This window comes from Lepisosteus platostomus, chromosome 13, assembly GCF_059453375.1.
Source record: "Lepisosteus platostomus isolate fLepPlt1 chromosome 13, fLepPlt1.hap1, whole genome shotgun sequence".
Classification (NCBI taxonomy): Eukaryota; Metazoa; Chordata; class Actinopteri; order Semionotiformes; family Lepisosteidae; genus Lepisosteus; species Lepisosteus platostomus.
This window is the reverse complement of record NC_142623.1, coordinates 19,478,848-19,497,271: the sequence shown is the minus strand read 5'-3', so window position 1 is coordinate 19,497,271 and position 18,424 is coordinate 19,478,848. Positions and strand designations below refer to the sequence as shown.

General features: G+C 39.7%; 1 protein-coding gene across 8 annotated transcripts in view; it reads right to left on the bottom strand.

The window, feature by feature from the left end:
- Positions 1 to 18,424, bottom strand: part of adgrl1a (adhesion G protein-coupled receptor L1a) — a 310,848-nt gene that overhangs the window by 11,278 nt on the left and 281,146 nt on the right. For 6 of the 8 annotated variants that reach the window (XM_088603734.1, XM_088603728.1, XM_088603730.1 and 3 more), the window contains 2 exons: positions 11,241 to 11,369; positions 934 to 951 (listed from right to left, as the gene is read on the bottom strand). In XM_088603734.1, the coding sequence (XP_088459860.1) occupies positions 934 to 951; positions 11,241 to 11,369 (147 nt within the window). Of the gene's footprint in view, positions 1 to 933; positions 952 to 10,494; positions 11,370 to 18,424 lie in introns of those variants that run through there. The other 2 variants (XM_088603732.1, XM_088603736.1) reach the window with 2 other exon arrangements.

Sequence of the window (18,424 nt, the reverse complement as noted above, 5' to 3'; positions counted from 1 at the left end):
AGAACTCTATATACCTCAATTGTTTAGAGTGTATAAGACATTCAGGATAATGGTAGTGTTCTGAATTGTTTTCTGCATTGCAAAAAAAAAAAGTGTAACCCCCTTCACATTTAAGAAAAAGAAATATAAATTAATTCATAAGAGCCTCAATAAGAGATCTTTCAACAAGGTTAACTGTAACGTTTTATTGACACTTCTATTAAAGAATTAATTTGTGACCTTAATTTATATCTGGGCAGCTTATGTCACACATAATGATGCTCTCTTATTCTGTTTCTACATACTGTACATTTTCATGTAAATCAATACATTCAGTGTTTGTTTTTACAAAAAGGGCCTCAACCATTAGAACAGTTGTCCAGCGAAGGCCATAAAGAGGAGGCCAGTGATGGACTACAGTATATAATCCTTTCTAGGAAATGTGTTTAGGCAGACTGCCCAAAGGAAGAATAGCCATGAATTACAAAAGAGATTTTGGGTATAATAAATGCCCTGAGAGCATTGTCTTGTTATGTTCTTATACATTTATTTTATAAAACACACACACTTAGCAGTGTTTTATGATTTCAGCCTTTAGGGTTTCTGATTTTCATGTTTTTAATATGCTGATATGCATTAGAATATTTCCATCTTATTCTTTGGGCCTTTGTGAGAATGGATCCATTGCTTTATTTTTTAATTTTTTCCCAGTACACAAATTGCATTGATGTCAGTGGAAATTAAGCATAAATGCCTCGACAAGACGAGACCAATTATCTACAGCACACTTGGGGGGGTTGAGTTTTGTCGTTTCCAATTCAAAATCCTGATGGACTGGTTTCTTTTGGAAGGCAGTAGCACACGTGAGTTCACCCAGAGACAAAGAGCAAGACAGCCTCTCGGAATGCCCATTTATCCAAAGCAGAGGGAATCAAACAGAAGGAAATGACGTACTTGGATCTCGGAATGTCCCTGCACGTTCCAGGAAAAGCACAGGAGGAAAGGAGAGAGAAATGAGAGAGAGAGGGAGTCAATAAGTTAGACAGGCAGGCAGGCAAATCAAAACTGGCACTGGTGAGATTAATAAGTAATCACATGGCAAACAAACAAATTCAATGTGGCAGCTTAGCTTAGCCAACCCAGCTGCCTCCTCAAGCGTACTGCCAAGCAAGCACCAGAAGAGCAGTCTGGACCTCTGAGCCAAAATCAGCACGTGGCCCTGAGCTATATCTTCAGGACAGGAGAGCCCCGCAAGGGGAATCTGTATCCTGTGTCTTCTGCACCTCCTTATTCATTTCCAGGATTTTTGCTTGTTATCATTTCCATTTAGGTTATTGCAGTGATATGTTTCTGCATCCTAGAGTTTGCTCCAGAATGGGTGACAAATAGTCAAATTGGTTTTACTGTACTTTTGGAAAAAAAAATCAAAACAACAGCATTCTTTTACTACTGCAGCACGCACAGGATAAGAACTGCTCGTACTGGGACACCCTAGTAAATAACAGACTAAAGTAAACCAGTTTAATAAACTAATAGGGGGAAGGGGTGTCTGTTATTGCTTAATGTCTCTTAAATCACCAATTATGTTATCTCAGCCCAAGACACAATATCATATGACAATTATATATACAGTATATATGTTTTTGGATCTTTTTGACTTATTTTTCAACAAATAAATCAACATACAGTAGTAAATTAGAATTCTTCCAGTGATTTTTATAAAAAATATTCAAACTCTTTATTTTATGTGTTGTAAAATGTATAGAATTTGTTAAAGCATAGCAAATTGAAACTTAAGCAACACACATTTAAGGGTCAGTAAGCAACTGATCTCAACCTACAAGATCACTTTGTCAGCACTATACAGTTTCTTGTATTAGGAATTTGTCTTTTTCACATACCCAATGTTGCTCTCCATGAGACACACAGACAGAGACAGAGAAGCTTGGGGTCAGAGCGCAGGTTTAGCTATTTATACAGCACCCCTGGAGCAGTTGGGGTTAAGGGCCTTGCTCAGGGGCCCAACAGAGTTGGATTCTCCTGCCAGCTGCAGGATTTGAACTGGCAACCTTCCAGCCATAGGTGCAAATTCTTAGCCACAGAGCCACCACTCTGCGGTGGACACAATATAGGACAATATACTGTAGGAATAATGTATAGGAATCCCACAATATAGGAATATAGGACACAATTTATATTCCTGAATTTTTAAGATATTATTTATTTTTACCTTGTTTTAATATTTGTGCATTGCACCGTTATTGCAGGGAAGGTCTGACATTTTTTATTTTTCAGACCAAATTCCTCAGCACATTTTGTCCATTACATACAAAGTTTGGTAAAACAAAGTCTGTTAAACCAAGGGCTTATTGTATTCACATTAGAACTGATCTGCATAATCATTAGAGATTTCTTCACTTGTGCCCTGTGTGGTTTTCACTCAGGCATTCATTCTGACGGGGTCCGTGTCCACTTTGATAAAACGACGTGCTTTGGAAGTGGAAGTGACAGCAAGGCAAATCAGTGTAGTAAAGGGCATTATCAGCATGACACCAGGCTGTGGGCTCAATTCTCTTTTGTTCAGTCTTTCAAAAGTGACTTCTGTCAGCCGCTCTCTGGATCATCTTTATGAACTACCCTCTGGCTGCATGTCCTCCAGTTTACAACAACCAACCCATAAAAACCTGGAGGATGGGAAGTGGGTTTATTCAGGAGACATAAAGTTACCTGGGTACAGAGTTTAGGTACACCATATGTGGGGTAGGAGCTGACATACCAGGTCACTCCAGAAACTCCAGGGTTTGTGTCTGATACTGAGGAGGTCATAAGGACAGAACTGCTGCTTTTACTTGTTTGTTTATTTTGAAACAATCACCAATTACTGTACATTAAGTTTTAGCAAGCTCGTTCCCACTGGACCACTGGGGTGCAAACTAGCACTGACATGGCAGACAAGCACAACTCCTCTTACCTGTCAGTCTGAGCCATTTGTCATGGAAGCGTGTTCTGACAGGAAACCTGTTTTACCTGGAGGCAATTTACAACCACGACCCCCTCACGGGGTGCATAATATATAAAATATGCTCTCAGACTACTTGGAGCTCTGGAACAAATGATATTCTCTATGATATGGAAAGTAGGTTCTAGTCCTTGCTCTGTACCTCAGCTCAGCTCTCTAGCTTTGCACTCCCTCCTCGAATTTCTCTTGGCCTCACGCCACTGCTCTCGACACTGCTTCATTCTGACCTTGACTTTTGGATTACCCCAGCGTCTTGTTTATGGAGCTTGGCTTGGATTCAGCTTCCCTACAGTACACAGTGTCTTCCTGATTACAGTGTCTTCCTGGCTTGAGTTTTGCTAGTTTGGATAACAACTATGCACTGTGTTTATCTGCACGATGCTCTGCTTATGTCCCAAGCTGGATACCACTCCATGCTGACTGTAGTTTCTCTGTTTTATCTCTCCCCCTACATGTGTGCTCAACTTATAACTCAGACTTTTGCTTACAGTAGGTCCACCTTAAGCAGCAGGTATCACAACTTTCTTTCAGTTGCATTTCCATGAGGATAACCAAAATGCTTGCTATTAAAATTAATTAAGTCTGTAATTTAAAGCCCTGGTAAAACCAGAATTTCTCTTTGGTTTCCAACACCTTCTTTGTCTTTAATTCAGAAATTTCTGTAAACGGCGCTACATTTTGATTCCCCACGCTCACCTCTTACTGCTTCTGTGTGTGAAGGTGCCCAGCAGTAGTCAGCATTTCCTTTTCAGAGAGCAGCTTTACTTCTTCTGGGGAAAAGCCCCCACCCCGTGCCTTTTCTAGGACATAAATGCTTGCATCAAGTGTCCTTACTGTGCTTTTTGTTTCCTGAGGTTTCTAATTAGCAACATGACCACCATCCAGCCTGATGTAATCAGGTATAGGAAGATACACAATACTGTTCCTGGTCAGAACAGGGATGGGAGCATTTAGCAATGCTAATTAGCATTGCTAATTGTCAGTACAACAAACAGGTAGCTACTTTAAGTAGTGTAGGTGGTGTTTCTCTATCTAGTGCAGACTTTCTAAAATGATGCTCCAATATGGGTTCATTCTTTCTTCTTACAACAACAGATTATAGGTGATATGGTGCCATTAGGTTTTCAAAACCTCATCGGTTATGTTATATGATCAGTTACATAAAGCAGATCCTGGTGCCAGGTGGTATTTTTGCAGTAGAGATAAAAATTGCAAACACCTCTGTTAAACAAATATCATATACAGTACCGTACAATTACCACAGCACCACAGACTTGTTGCAAAAGACAACAATTTAAAATGTAGTGCACATATCTGAAAACCTTGTTCAATGTCAAGTAACTACATATTTGCAATAAAGAATACTGAACACAGAACAGAAAATGATAAATATTAAATGTAAATGCAGAATGTTTTTGTCCTTCAGTTTTAGCAGCACATATTAGCAAGTGTCTTTTTTTTGTTCTAACTCGAAAGTGATCAACAATGTCCATTATTTCACACCTCTCAGCTAGGCAAAACACAGCAAATTAATACAAAATAACAAACTGAAAAACAAGATACTTGGCTTAAAAAAAAGACAGCCTGCAAAAATGAAATGTCTGACAGCACCGACACATGGTATCTCAGAATCTAATGTTTTTTTTTTGAGCGAGCATATTTCCCACAGCTTGTCTTTCAATTCCCAGTCCACTTGCAAAAGGTATAGCAGTGGTTCACTCCGTGGTCATGTTGCAATGAAAGGTGTTGTCCTACACAAACAACAGAGCCTCTTTCAACTACCTGTTGTTGAACTGAGTCTTCAGACATTGTGTGGGGGGTTACCTGACTCTTTAGACAAATTCATTTTGGCGGAGGAATTCATATAATAATGATTAGTACATGAGTCTTCACTGAAGCATATAATCTGGCAACCTCAATTCCACTATGTCCACTTTTTTCCTAAATAAAAGAATAGATTTTATCACTTCATTGATGTCTAACCCACAAAAGTCACACTTCCTGCTTTCAATTAAGGGAATTAAAAAAAACTCACATTCTTCTATGTTTTTACAGCTTCGCAGAGATGGAAAAGAAAAATGCAGATGTTTCCATGCCTGTTGTTTTCAAACTCAAATGCAAAAATATAAAAAAAAACGAAACCTGAAAAGTGCTGAACGCTAAGGATGTGTAACAAAAAAGGGAGCCCCTCGGGAATACAGACAACACTGTCAGTTTCTTCAAAGGGCAGAGTCCTCATTTTCTTGACCTGTCCCAAGAACAAAGGACATGTTTGTATAGAAGTCCCAGGAGATGGCTCTCTTAGCTCAGAGTTGAATGACAGCATAGTTAATAGGCGCCGTGTAAGACCTAACACTCTAAAATGCAATTCTAATAATGGTCCTATCTGGAATGAGATTTTAATAAGCAATTCGGTGCATCTAACCGTTTCAGAGATGTCACTGTAATTAATGAGTCTAGCAGTAGCAAGCAGTATGAAGTGCCTAAACTGTAGAAAGACTGGATAGAAGAAAAATACTTCTGCAAGAGACATTTTCAGCTGATTTCAGGACAAGAGCGTCATCATGGCCTAAGTGGCTCAGTAATACTGCTTCATACAAGTATTTAAAAGAGCGATACCATTCATACTTACATGTAGTGACATTTCTGACTTATGGCTGCACTAGCGACATGACACGCAAAAAGGTCCTTGCTTGTCAGGAGAGAGGGTATGCTTTGCATTTTAAACAAATGTTTTATTGTAAAATTCATGAACACTACAAAACTGTACGCAATATAAAGGAGAACTGTGATGAGAAAGCTTTCGAAGTGAGCAAGGTCAGAATACAATTGGTCTTAGACCTTGCTACTGTGGTTTCAATGAAGGAACAAAGGTTATTATAATAATACTGCTAATAATATTAGTTAATGTAATATACATAATATAAAAAAGATACAAATTATATTGTTTTTGTTGTTGTTCCTTTATTTGAACCACTGGCACAAACTGTAATACAAATTGTATATATCACTTTCACAGATATATGAGGATCTGTGTTTCACTCACTGCTGTATCCTTTTTTATATTTTTCATTCAGTTTTAAATCTACTAGACTATATGCATGAAAATTAATTGGTTAAAATCAATCCTTAAACACCCAGACTCACAGCTACTCTAACAACGTTTATGTCTCATATTGCATTCCGTAGTTATTTGCAGGTGAATAATCTGGTTATAACAATCATAAAATGCTGAATATTCTGTATATAATGAAAGCAGTTTTGACTAGATGGCTATGGTCTTCTTTATAGGCTCCACTGCAAGATTTCCAGGTAAAGGTAAGATTTCAATTAGAAAAACAGTGACTTGTACACATAATGATTCATCATCTTCTAATGATATCCCATCCATCCATTTATATCTTCTTCCAAGTCAGAGTCGGGGGGAAGCTTAGCTTATCCCAGCAAGCAACAGGAATGAGGTAGGGTACACCCTGGGCAAGAACGCCAGTCATACTACATTACTGTACCAACCTTAATGATGTCCTATTTGTTAAATTAGAATTGATGTATACATGTCTAATTTTGTGTTAAAAAAATCTACAACTCTTCTTCAGGATATCCAATGTCTTGTATTGAAAAAAAAAAACATACAGCATAGCCAATTTCTGGAGTGGAATACAATAAATTAGATCATATTCTAATAGAAGAAGGTTTGACCTTGAGCTTCAGTTCGAGTGCTATTCATTATGTTTTAGAATTTTAGACAGATTCTAAATAACTTTAAAATCCACTCTTACTAATGACAGTAGTAGAGAAAGTTCCCCAAGTTAGTCAGCGACTGTACCATGTCTTTGCTATCTAGTCTGGTTTATGGGTTTACGTCTGCTCAAGGCACTTGTATAAAGTTATTTGAGAGCCTTTATTCAATCAGCTTAACTGACAACCAGGAAATGAGCTCAGTTAGGGAGACATAAACTAAGTGCCCACATGTGGGAATAGTAGTAATAAATCTGTAAGATTCCAATCTACCTGCCATGGGACTTCTGGATACAGATGGCATTTCTTTACCATGTCTGAGCACCAACACCACACAGCTAATACATCTTTGTCCAACTCAAAGTCTTTGACACAGATTACGCTGTCAGATCTCTTAGCAGTAAGGGTGTGAGTGATTTTTAATTAGAAAGTCTTTCTGTAATTTCGGAGGATCAAAAACAAAAGCATTAACTGTGGAAAACAATTCTAGCTGACAGCCAGAGGACACCCAGGTGTGGAAGAAAAGCAGAAGTCACCTCAGAGCAGTCAGTTGTTTAAAAGTCCAATAAAAAACTCAATGAAAAAAGTGCCAACGTACTGTACATATAATGTTGGTTTCATGCAATACTGTGTTTCAAGTGGCTATCTTGAAGGATATACCCATACATTTACTTCAACCACATCATCCAATTCAGGGTTGTGCTGGAGTGAGTGGTGAGCACAAGGTGGGGAATACCCTGATAGGACAACAGTCCTTCACAGGACAGACATACAGGCACAAACACACACACAAGGGACATATTGTCTCACAAGCCACTTAGCCTATCAGTATGTTTTTGGTCTGTGGGAGGAAACTGAAGAACCCAAAGGAAACCCACACAACATGAAAAAACTCCATGCAGGTAGCACCCCAGGTCTGGAATTGAACCCAGTGTATCAGCACCATGAGGGAAGCAATGTTAACCACTACAACAGTGTGTTGTCCTTAAAGAATGCATACATATGAAAATGCTTCTATCAAAATCACAACTCTTAAACCTATCTCGATTGTGATTGCACTTGGCCTATTTTGTTCATAAACCTGTCAGAAGGTAAGCAATGTAAGAGAATATTGCACATGCATGACTTTTAACTGAAGTTACCAGGAAATGGTGATTTCAAAATATCCTATTTTTTGGGCTCCATGCGATGTGAATTTCAAAGCACTTTGATTTAATGTGTCTACTGTATATGCTTTTTTTCAAGCATAGTGTTGAACCTAAAAAGCATAATTTCCACATTTTGGCAACCTCCATTAAGTAATTCAGCTTTACTGTTGCAGCTCACCTGTCACTATCAGATCTATCTCAGAAGCGTTCACTGCTCCCCCCATGCTTATAGCTGAATGAGCATCGACTGGAGGCAGGGTGCAGCTCTGATTGAGAACACTCCTTGGCAAAACACTGGAGTTGCTAGTACAAAGCAAGCTGGGGTTCCTTGGCTGTTCACAATCTCACCCAGTCCCAAAAAACAAAACACCCTCACAACCATGGTGGGCTAATGATATAACCAAAATGTAAACCACCGTCTCTGAAGTCTCCCTCACAAGCACGCACGCTGATGAGCACGCAGGTTCGTATTGCGCTGCAAAGAGACAGGATGGGACTTTCCACAAAGGGGTTAATTAGAAAAATCAAACTGTCAGAGCAGACGAGCTGCCAGAGTGTGCTTGTTAGACACGCGAGAGCAACAGTTGTCAGCAGCCACTTCACGCTGCCATTTGGTGCAGCCTTCATTTCACAGCTATATTTATCAGCGCAAGACAGAGAGGCAAGACGAGACACCCAGGCCCAGGCGTGGTTCAAGCTGTCGCATGTTCGCAAGCTGGCTTTCACCAGCCCCTAACAGGCAACAGAGACTGCCTCACACATTGCAAGGCAACAAGGAAACTCAAATTAAAGAGCAGCAACATGACTCAGACCTGACATTTCTAACAAATGCTCATCAGAAAGAAGGCACTGACGATCCCACAATCACATTTTGAAAGCAAGAAGGGGAAAAGATATGACATTCTAAAGTCACACACAAAAAGACATAACATGGAAGTTTTGAGAATCTGAAGACCCAACACCTAGACCAGCACAAATCCTGTGTGGGTCTCATAGAATGAGAGAGAAAAGCAGAACCATAGAAAACTGGAAGAAAAATTCTCTAAAATTATTTCTAGATTTTAGATTACAGATCTGCTCTCTTCATTGATGACTATGCAGAACCTTTTAAAATTCTTTTTAGTCCTCTTTTCATCTGCTTTGTTGAAGCAGAACCATTTCCCTGTTTCGTTTATGTACTCTCGTTTGATAAAAATTTCAGCAATCCTATCTGTACGTGCTTTGAAATGGTTCACAGATCAACGCAGAGCATGAGCCGCAGGGATTCGTGTGGCCTGTTGGCTTTCTTGTCTTCTTAGGCAAATGGCCTCCAGAAAACATTTTGTCCAGTTCAGAAATAATTTTTTAAAAACGAATGAACATCAGTGCAGCAAAAAAGTCATCTAAATCTTTAAAAAACAAACAAACTTGTATAATGCATTAAGTCCACGGTGTGCATCATTAAATCTGTAATGATCTTCTCATCATTGTATTTGAATAAGTAGTAATATGTTGCATTACCACCCTACAGATTCCCAGAAGCTCAGCATGGCTGGCCCGTTTTGTACTGGGATGGGAAACCTTTAAGGAAAACCAGGTAATTGAGGAGACGTTTTGTTTACCAGTGGCCTACTACAGTAACCCCGGATACTGTTATAGGAGGTGATATCAATCAGAAGTCCTGCCTTCTTGGTTGTTAATGATCTCATGGCACTGTTCATTGGAATAGGGTGTTAAACCCCATGTCCTTGCTAACGTCTGATCTGACCTCCCTAGATTCCCCCTTTATTTATTTTGTGGGGCACATTCTCAATTCTCTACCTGATTTACTCTGAAGCACACCTGTACAGTACATTACCCACATGGGGCAGCATTCCAGAAGTGTCTTCCCTTCTATATGTAAAATGCTATGAGATTTGTCTGGAAAAAAAGTTCTATGTACTGAAAATGTTAGGAATTAATATCAAATGGCAACCAGGGATGGAATTCTAAATGGCTGTGGCATGTAGTCATTTTCACAGCATGGAGTGTCTCACATTGTAGATGCATGAATGATAATTTGATACTTTTTTACATAATTGCATGTTGTTGTTTTTTTTTCTAAGAGACATACTGAAGATTAGGAGCAGTGATCTGTTACAGGTGACAAAAGAATCCATGTGTTAGTTTGAGTAGGTTAGTGGACAGAACGGACTAGGAGAAGAGGGGCTAATTTCCTGAACAGAATTTTATGGATTTGTGATCAAGCTTTGGATTGTGTGCAAACAAAAGAGAAAAAAACATTTAACGAACAGGTATTCCCTGATTTATGAAAAGTAAAGTGGTTTGTAAATTTATAAATTATTGAGTTTTAGGCATTCCCTAAGAGGATGTGGCATCATGCAAGAGAATCACAGAATCTTTATAGTGGAGTTTGGTTTTCATTTAAATTCATTTCATCCAAGAAACTCACCACCTCACCACAAACATTGATTGTTTTTGAAAGTTGGAGTGTGATCAGCATTATTTCAAGGATCTGTATGAAGTAAACAGGAAGAAAGAAAGCACTTCTTGATGTTTTCTTTCAATCTTGGACATCAGGCACTGCAGGCACTAAGGAAGAGCTTTCCATCCACAATGATTCAAATCAAATCAAAATCAAATCAAGGTTTATTTGTCAAATGCACAACGATACAGCATGCAGCAGTAGTTGCTGGCAATGAAATGTCTTTTCTATGAGCTCACCGGGGGGGATTAAGGTGTAAAAATCACAAAATTAAAGTTACAAAAGAAGGTTACATAATAATACATAATAGTACAATAGAAATTGAATAAAATAAACTCAGACAATACTCAATATGAATAGAGCTGCTACTGTATGTGTCCATGGTGTATGCAATATTTTACGTCCAAGTAGTGCAGTATGATGAATACAATGAAAACTGTATGTCCATATTCAGCCCAACAATTGTCACCTCTAACCCTTTAAAATACCTAATCTCCAACCCTATCACAACAGTAATCTCTCCAACATCTTTCCAGTCATCCCACAGATATTTTTACCAAAAAAGGTGTATTAGTTTTGTTTGAAACCTATTATTCAATCACTTAATTTCTGCTCTTTCATTGTTTTTGCAACATGAAAAGAGATATACAATAAGTATCCATGATTGTGTAAGGACTAAAGTTTAAATGGAGGATAACCAAATTCTTCTGTCTTAGATTCAATTAATTAAGTTTGGGATTTCCCATATTTCTTAAAGAGCTCAGCTTTTCTGTAAACCAGCAGAACCCTGGAAAAAAGATTTTTCCTCTTGGGAGTGGTTAAAAAAAATTGACTTTTGGTTAAAGAACTACAGGACAGCCATGGGCTTTAACATAGTGACAGACTGGCTCACCGGTGGAATTGAAGACATTGGGAGACGGAGGGTTGAAGCCAACAGATTCAGCCAGGAGAGTATTGTAAGGACTGGTGCCAGAACGGGTCTGAAGGACAGGATTTGTGAGTAAGTGGTTTCCCATAGTAGCTGTGAGAGAGAAGAGAAAGATCGAAAGATTAAGACAACATCACAAGATATATATGGTTTGAACCTACCAGTCACCCCCTGAATATCAGAGGTATGTGGCAGGAAACTCTAGCCGGCACAGTGGCGGAGTGATTAAGCAGTGAAAAACTCCTACTCTTGAAGCACTTAGGCCCTGGGTACAACTGCAGAACTGGGGTGCTATCTGTGTGGAGTTTTATATACTTGTTATATCTGTTATACCTGTGCTTACATGGATTTCCTCTGGGTGCTCTGGTTTCCTCCCACAGTCTAAAGACTTCCTGGTAGGTTCATTGGCTTCTGGGAAAATTGACTCTGGTGTGTGTGTCTTTGTCTATCTGCCCTGCAATGGACAGGCATCCAATCCAGGATGTATTCTGCCCTGTGCCTGTTGCTTGCTGGGATAGGCTCCCACTCCCCTGTGATCCTGAATTGGATGAATCAGTTAGAAAATGGATGGATGGATAAACTCTGGCTTATGTCACTGTTAAAGCATAGCAAGCTACTGTAGGCACTGTGCTGGGATTGGTATGTAATGAATCACTCATTGGGTCAGACCTCCTTTTGGTTTTTATGGCATTAAGTAAAGAAAGAGCACAAGAGTGTCACGTCTCACACTCCTCCTCACAAACGCCATGGCATTCCCAAACCCTCTGTTTCTCGTTTCTCATCTCACGTGCACCAGATTCCACAGATTCTCACTCCTAAACCAAATTTCCTAATCACATCTCTCTCCCTTCAGTATTTAATTCTCTCTCACTCGCCAACCCACGCTCACCACTGAGAAGCCTTCCGTAGAGTTCTCTAATACACGTACTGACCTTCTCGACTGATTTCCCGGTTCCTGATCTTTACTCCTGCCTTTTCGACCACGCATTTTGGATATCGTTTTACGGATTGTCTTTCTCAGATTTCTCTGGTTACCAGACTCAATGCTTCTCCTATCGACCAAGATATTGTCCCTGTGTTACTCTGCATTCCACAGGGTTCACGGCAATGCATAAGGATCCTCCTGTTCATCAATTTAATCAATTTCCCTACAGGATTAATAAAGTATTATCTAACTATCTATTCAACCTTTTGGTTCCTGACAATGAGTCCCCCACTAAATGGGTCACCTGTCTACTGCAAGGCCTAACTCTAGCAATATGGTGTCCCATTTATACAGAAGGGTGGACTGGAGCAAGTGAGGTACAGGACCGTGCTCAAAGTACTGTACAATAGCATGTCTTCATGGATGCAGGAGCGCCACTACAGGTTCACCTCTTTTTCCAATAGAACACAAATGTGACAGAGTGCCCCTAACATAACAGAGTGCCTCACTGAGGGCACTATGCAGAACCTGCCACTAAAATACAAAAAACTGAGTAAATGTAAAAAAATTACCTAAAAATTAGCTACAGACGTACTGACAGTCACTTTATCGAAGAACAAGAAGGTAACAGAATATTTTACAACAGTATTCAGAATGAATCCAGGTCTCAAAAGTGTATTACAATTGTTTTTGGCTTGGAACAAAGACAACTTTTAGGAGATACGGTACTTCTCCTTTTTCTTAGTTTGAAGGAATGTTCTAGACTGACAGGTTGAAATAATTGAATACCTTTACTGACAGCAGTGAAACACGAACCAGAGTGAACACAGCTGAAAGCTAAATGGAAATATTACGTTTGAGAGCAGAAGGCACTGCTTTGCAAAAAGACGGGTGAGAGCCACCAGCCTGTCAGCCAAGTCATTGAAACCGAGGTCAGTAAACTACAAGCATAGAAACAAGCTCCATGGGCCAAATAGCCTCCTGTCAATTTCAGCATTTCTAACATTACCATGTTCAAAATTCAAGAGAGAAAGTCAACTCACTGCAAACGTGGTGCATTTCTGAGAAAAAAAAAAACAGGAGGCACTTCTTTACACAGAGGGATTGTGGGTGTGAGGTGCAGATTGCCAAGTCATGCTGTGGACATTGAGTCACAAGAGGGCATTTAAAAAGAGCACTGATGGGACTACTGGGATCATTAAGCTCCTGACAATCCGATCATCCAGACGGTCTGAATGATCTGTAATCCATAATCCTTTTTTATGTTCTATTAAGTGATATGGGGCACATAGCCCGGGCTGAACTCTGGGGATATTGTGTACTTTTGGCTTTCGAATTTATTTTTTGTTTTGGTTAAATAACTGGTCTCTTTTGTCTGTTTGTAAATGCGCCTTTTATTGTGTTCTCCACATGATCCATCTGCAGAACTGATCTCTCGACATGTTTTGTTTCAGCCGCGCCAGTGCAGCTTATTAACAGAAAACGAAACTGAAAATAACATGAGAGTGCAAGAGTGAGGAAGGACAGGGAGGGAGTGATCGCTGGAAAAACAGCACAAAACTGCAACACAAATGCAGCAATCTGAATGCAGAATAAGCTCTACGATCACGGGTTTGGGACTTTTGGGACATTTTACTAGATGACTGCCTGGGCTTGTCGAAATGATGCCACACAATTGGGAAAGTGTCACTCAGCGTAGGGTGGGATTAGTTGGCCAGGACTCACTTGACCTTTAATCATACACAGTGACCACCTCAGCCGTCGGGCACCTTGAAGAAAGTGCTGTCACTGAGTGACACAACTCTCAATCAGCAGTGCATCTCCAGAAGGGGGCAGTGCTGTCAGTGAGTGACATGCCTCTCCTCCAATCACCTGAACTTCTGGAATAGGATGATGCTCTCAGTGAGGGACATGCCCCTATTCCAATTAGCATTGCACCTCCAGAACGGGGTAGTGCTGCCAATTCAAAAAAACAATAGATAGGCAGGTTTTTGAAGGTGGGAAGGTCACAGGAGTTTATCCGATGTATGCAGGTACAGGGTTAATTGCTGAAAACAAAATCAGGTTGGTATAATAAAATACTTGAAGATCCTAAATTAAAAAAAGGAAATGAGTTCATAGATATCCACTTAACAGTCATAGTAACTATGAATTTAAGTCATAGTAACATACAAAATGCACAGGTAAGACCTCAATTTGCTCATTGCATTACAAAAGGACATTTTTGCTCTACTGCATAGACAAACAGCATCATTTATTTCTAAATTTGAAAGAAAAAATATATATATACTCACAAACACAGTTGAAGCTGTATATACTTAGGGTCCAGCAGTGCAAAACTACAAGGGGGGTTGTATTTAATTAGAAAGTATAAGGATGTGCATATAGGAGTCTGGAATAAATTAGTCTGAAGCAAAATCCCTTAGATCCTTATTGCCAGCAGCCATATCACCCTGCAACTTGCAACTGGCAACCTACTGAAGCTAAGCAGGTGTGAGCCTGGTCAGTACCTAGATGGGAGACCTCCTGGGAAAAACTAAGGTTCCTGCTGTAAGAGGTGTTAGTTAGCCAGCAGGGGGCACTCACCCTGCAGCTCATGTGGGTCCCCATACCCCAGTGTAGTGATGGGGCCACTATACTGTAAACAGGCGCCGTCTTTTGGATGAGACGTAAAACTGAGGTCCTGACTCTCAGTGGTCATTAAAAATCCAAGGGTGTTTCTCGAAAAGAGTAGGGGTGTAGCCCGGCATCCTGGCCATATTTCCCCATCGGCCTTTATCAATCATGGCTTCCTAACAATCCCCTTCTATAAATTGGAGTAAATTCATTACTCTGCTCTCCTCCCCACTGATAGCTGATGTGTGGTGAGTGTTCAGGTGGATGCTGCACATTGGTGGTGGTGGAAGGGAGTCCCCATTACCTGTAAAAGCGCTTTGAGTGCTATATAAGTGCAAGCAATTATTATTATTCAGTAAAAAGTTAATGTTCTCCTAATTCAGAGTAGAATCAGTAGACAGTGAAGGGGTGTGAGTCTGAAACTCTGCACCCTACTAAGACTGGTTTATGCACTTTGAGAGGCTTGCAAAAAAGTCAGACTGGACTCCCGGAGGGCTTCTAATCCAACATCCTTCATCCTTTACTCCAACAGGTTTTCCGGATAATATATACAGTAATTGATTTAGTCTGAGAAAAAAATCCAATGCAAGGCTTGTCCGTTTCAGCCTCTCTGGTAATTAACTAGGAGCTCAAGTCACAGGAAACCCCAGGAAAATACACAGTTGATTTGTATGGTCAGCACCTTCAAGGTGCAGATCAAGCAGCCCATCAATGTTCCCTGACGCTTCTTTCGATTAAGATCTCCTCCAAGTTATTGATCCTATTGGAGTCTTCATATTGTAATTGTGCTGCCAGGGTGGAGGTACTGAGATCAGACCTCAGCTAGGAATAGCTGGAAAATCCATGGGGCATTAATGGATCAAGTATTGGCAACAGGTCAAAGGATCAGAGTGTCACAAGGCTTAGTTTCTTTTCTTTTTAGTTACACTGATTTTAACAATTTAGCAATCAATATTCTTACCATTACTAATAATTGTAATTGTAATAACTGCAGTTTCTATATATTTCTGTCATCATTTGTGATAAATCATCTTTTAGCAACCAGTAATTGTGTAATTATAATATTACTGCTATCTTTATTAACCCAGCATAATGTTAATCTAATCCGCAGTCTGCGATTAACTGCAGCTGATTAAGATGTAAAAAGGCTAGGACCTGGGCGCATTCTCACAGTCACTGCTCTCGGGGTTCTTCATTTGGGAGCTTTCTTTCATCTTCAGCTTCCTGCCTCAGAGCAGGAGAGAACAAGGGTCCAAATTATTTGATCAGAGGACCATTATCAGCCTGTGATGTTGACAGTGACATCAATTCTTTTCTGATCAGGGGAGCATGAGTTTATATGCATGTAGCTGACTTTGCCCTGTACCACGACTGCTACCACAGGGCGGCTTAGGACAACTAACTCAAAGCTGACTAAATGTGTATGTACATACTGTATAGTCATGCCTTGAGGCTCAAAAGAATCATAACACTCAGGTTCGTTAATTATTTTAGACAGGCATCAAATAAATAGTGAATAAAAGAACAAAACTGCAGGTCAAGGAACCATGATAGGTCTTCAGTAGAAAGTCAAACTGAAATCACAAAGTTAAATTATTACTGTAGGTATGACCACCTCCATTAGCACACTCCAGACAGTGTTGACTATTAGACCCAATCAGCATCTGGACAGACTGATGTGGCATGTAAAAGTTGAACCACAGATGTTTAATTTGTCTGGAGAAAAGCTGAGTAACCTTGAAACCTTGCATTTTCCTGATTGGATTGGTATGCAAGAAGGATTAAAGCTGTTGGTTCAAGCATCTTTATCAACCTATCACTGAGCAGTGAGGTTTCCCTCCATCTGCTCCAGAGCTGTTCTTAAAAAGAAGATTCCTTCACACACCATCACACACTCCCCAATTTTTGGCTTCAGCACAGATTCGTTGTTGTCATTCATCTCCAGACTCGTTGTCTTCCATCAGGTCTGTCCAAAAAAGCATCCATCGGTGTACAGAATGCTTCACTCTCTCTTCCACGATCTCAGTTGTTCTTTGGCCCACAGAAGACAGAAATTTTCTTTCTCAGCTTTACACATTAGTCCTGAATGTCTTGTGTGGTTGCAGATCATCTTCCATCAAATTGCATGTACCAGTCACTTCGTTCTGACGTTCTACGTGCAACAGTCAATGCAGTCTGAAAACAATTATTGCAAATGAATCAGGCATCCCTTACAGAGCCTGTCTTGTGGTTTCTCTTGTCTAATGTGCTGATTGTTGAAGCATAGCATTTCATTCTGTGGGCATCACCTCTCACAGACAGGGCATCTTCAATCATACTGATAGGCATCCAGGAGATCTTCATTACTCAAGTGAGACAAAATTGTATCTTTCTCTGTTCTTGCATTAATTAAAACCATGTCCTTGGTGAATGGCTTTTAATACAGATTCTTTATCAACTAATTTTGGCAAATTTAACTCAGCTCAAATGCTAAATTAATTAATGAACACCTGGTATCTTTATGAACTCACATGATTTAAGAGCAATAGCCTGATACTGAAATGACATCCCAACTATCTTCTCCCTGTTTCAAATGTAACATTATAAACTGCCCAATGAAGTACTGATGTAAAACACACAGATTCAGACATCAGAACATATACAGTACATGCATTCATTCATGACTGCAGATAATCCAGAACATTAATATTTCTATCAGCTGAATTTCTAAGACAACCGTGCACTGAAACCCAGCAAGACACCTACTTGGGTGCCTACTCTCTGATTCTCACATCTGCAGGTGTAAATTTATGATATGGTAATGCGTAGAGGTGGAAATGTTCACTGACACTCAGGAATCTAAAGTGATAGGTGATACCATCAAGGGAGCAGGGGTAGCCAACTTTTCAATTTCCCCCTGCTGAATGACAGGATAAAAATATCATTGAGTGCAATATCTTTTCTGTAGGGTTAAAACACTAAGGTATTAGATACCTGTAGTGTATACTATCATACTGTATCATTCACAGAAGCCTAATAAATCGTTTATTTTCACAAAACACTTCATTTAATTAATTTAACACCACTGTAAAGTGCAATCTTCTGTCAGATGGTTTGTTCCCCATTATTTAATTCTTGGCATGTTTAATGGCCTGCCGTGTGAGTTTTCTTAGTTGCTCCTAATTCATATTTCTGTGAATCTTTGCTGCTCTTCTACCTTAACATTTACAATAGCATATCTTACCTTGTGAACACCATCAGGAAATGAAGGTGTGTATGTGTTGAGGTGAGTGACTGAAGAAACCAGCACCTTATATTTGACTTGAAACAGTTCCCCTTCCTACTTTGAAAAAGCACCAAGAGTCACAGTGGAGATCAGTCGTGGGTCTTGTAGGGAGACATACATACATTTCTTTGCAAATGTCTTAGATATGTTGCATTTTTTGTATTCAGAAAGGCAGCTACTGTATTTGTGATCTTCTATTCACATTTTTTTTTTATTTGGTTTTATGTTGACATTAAGCCCAGTAGACATGATGTTATGTTCCAGATTATTGGGAGGAGCTCAAATTCTAATCCCACACTTCCACTCTCCTACAAACAAGTACTTGCCAGCTTCCCACAGCTC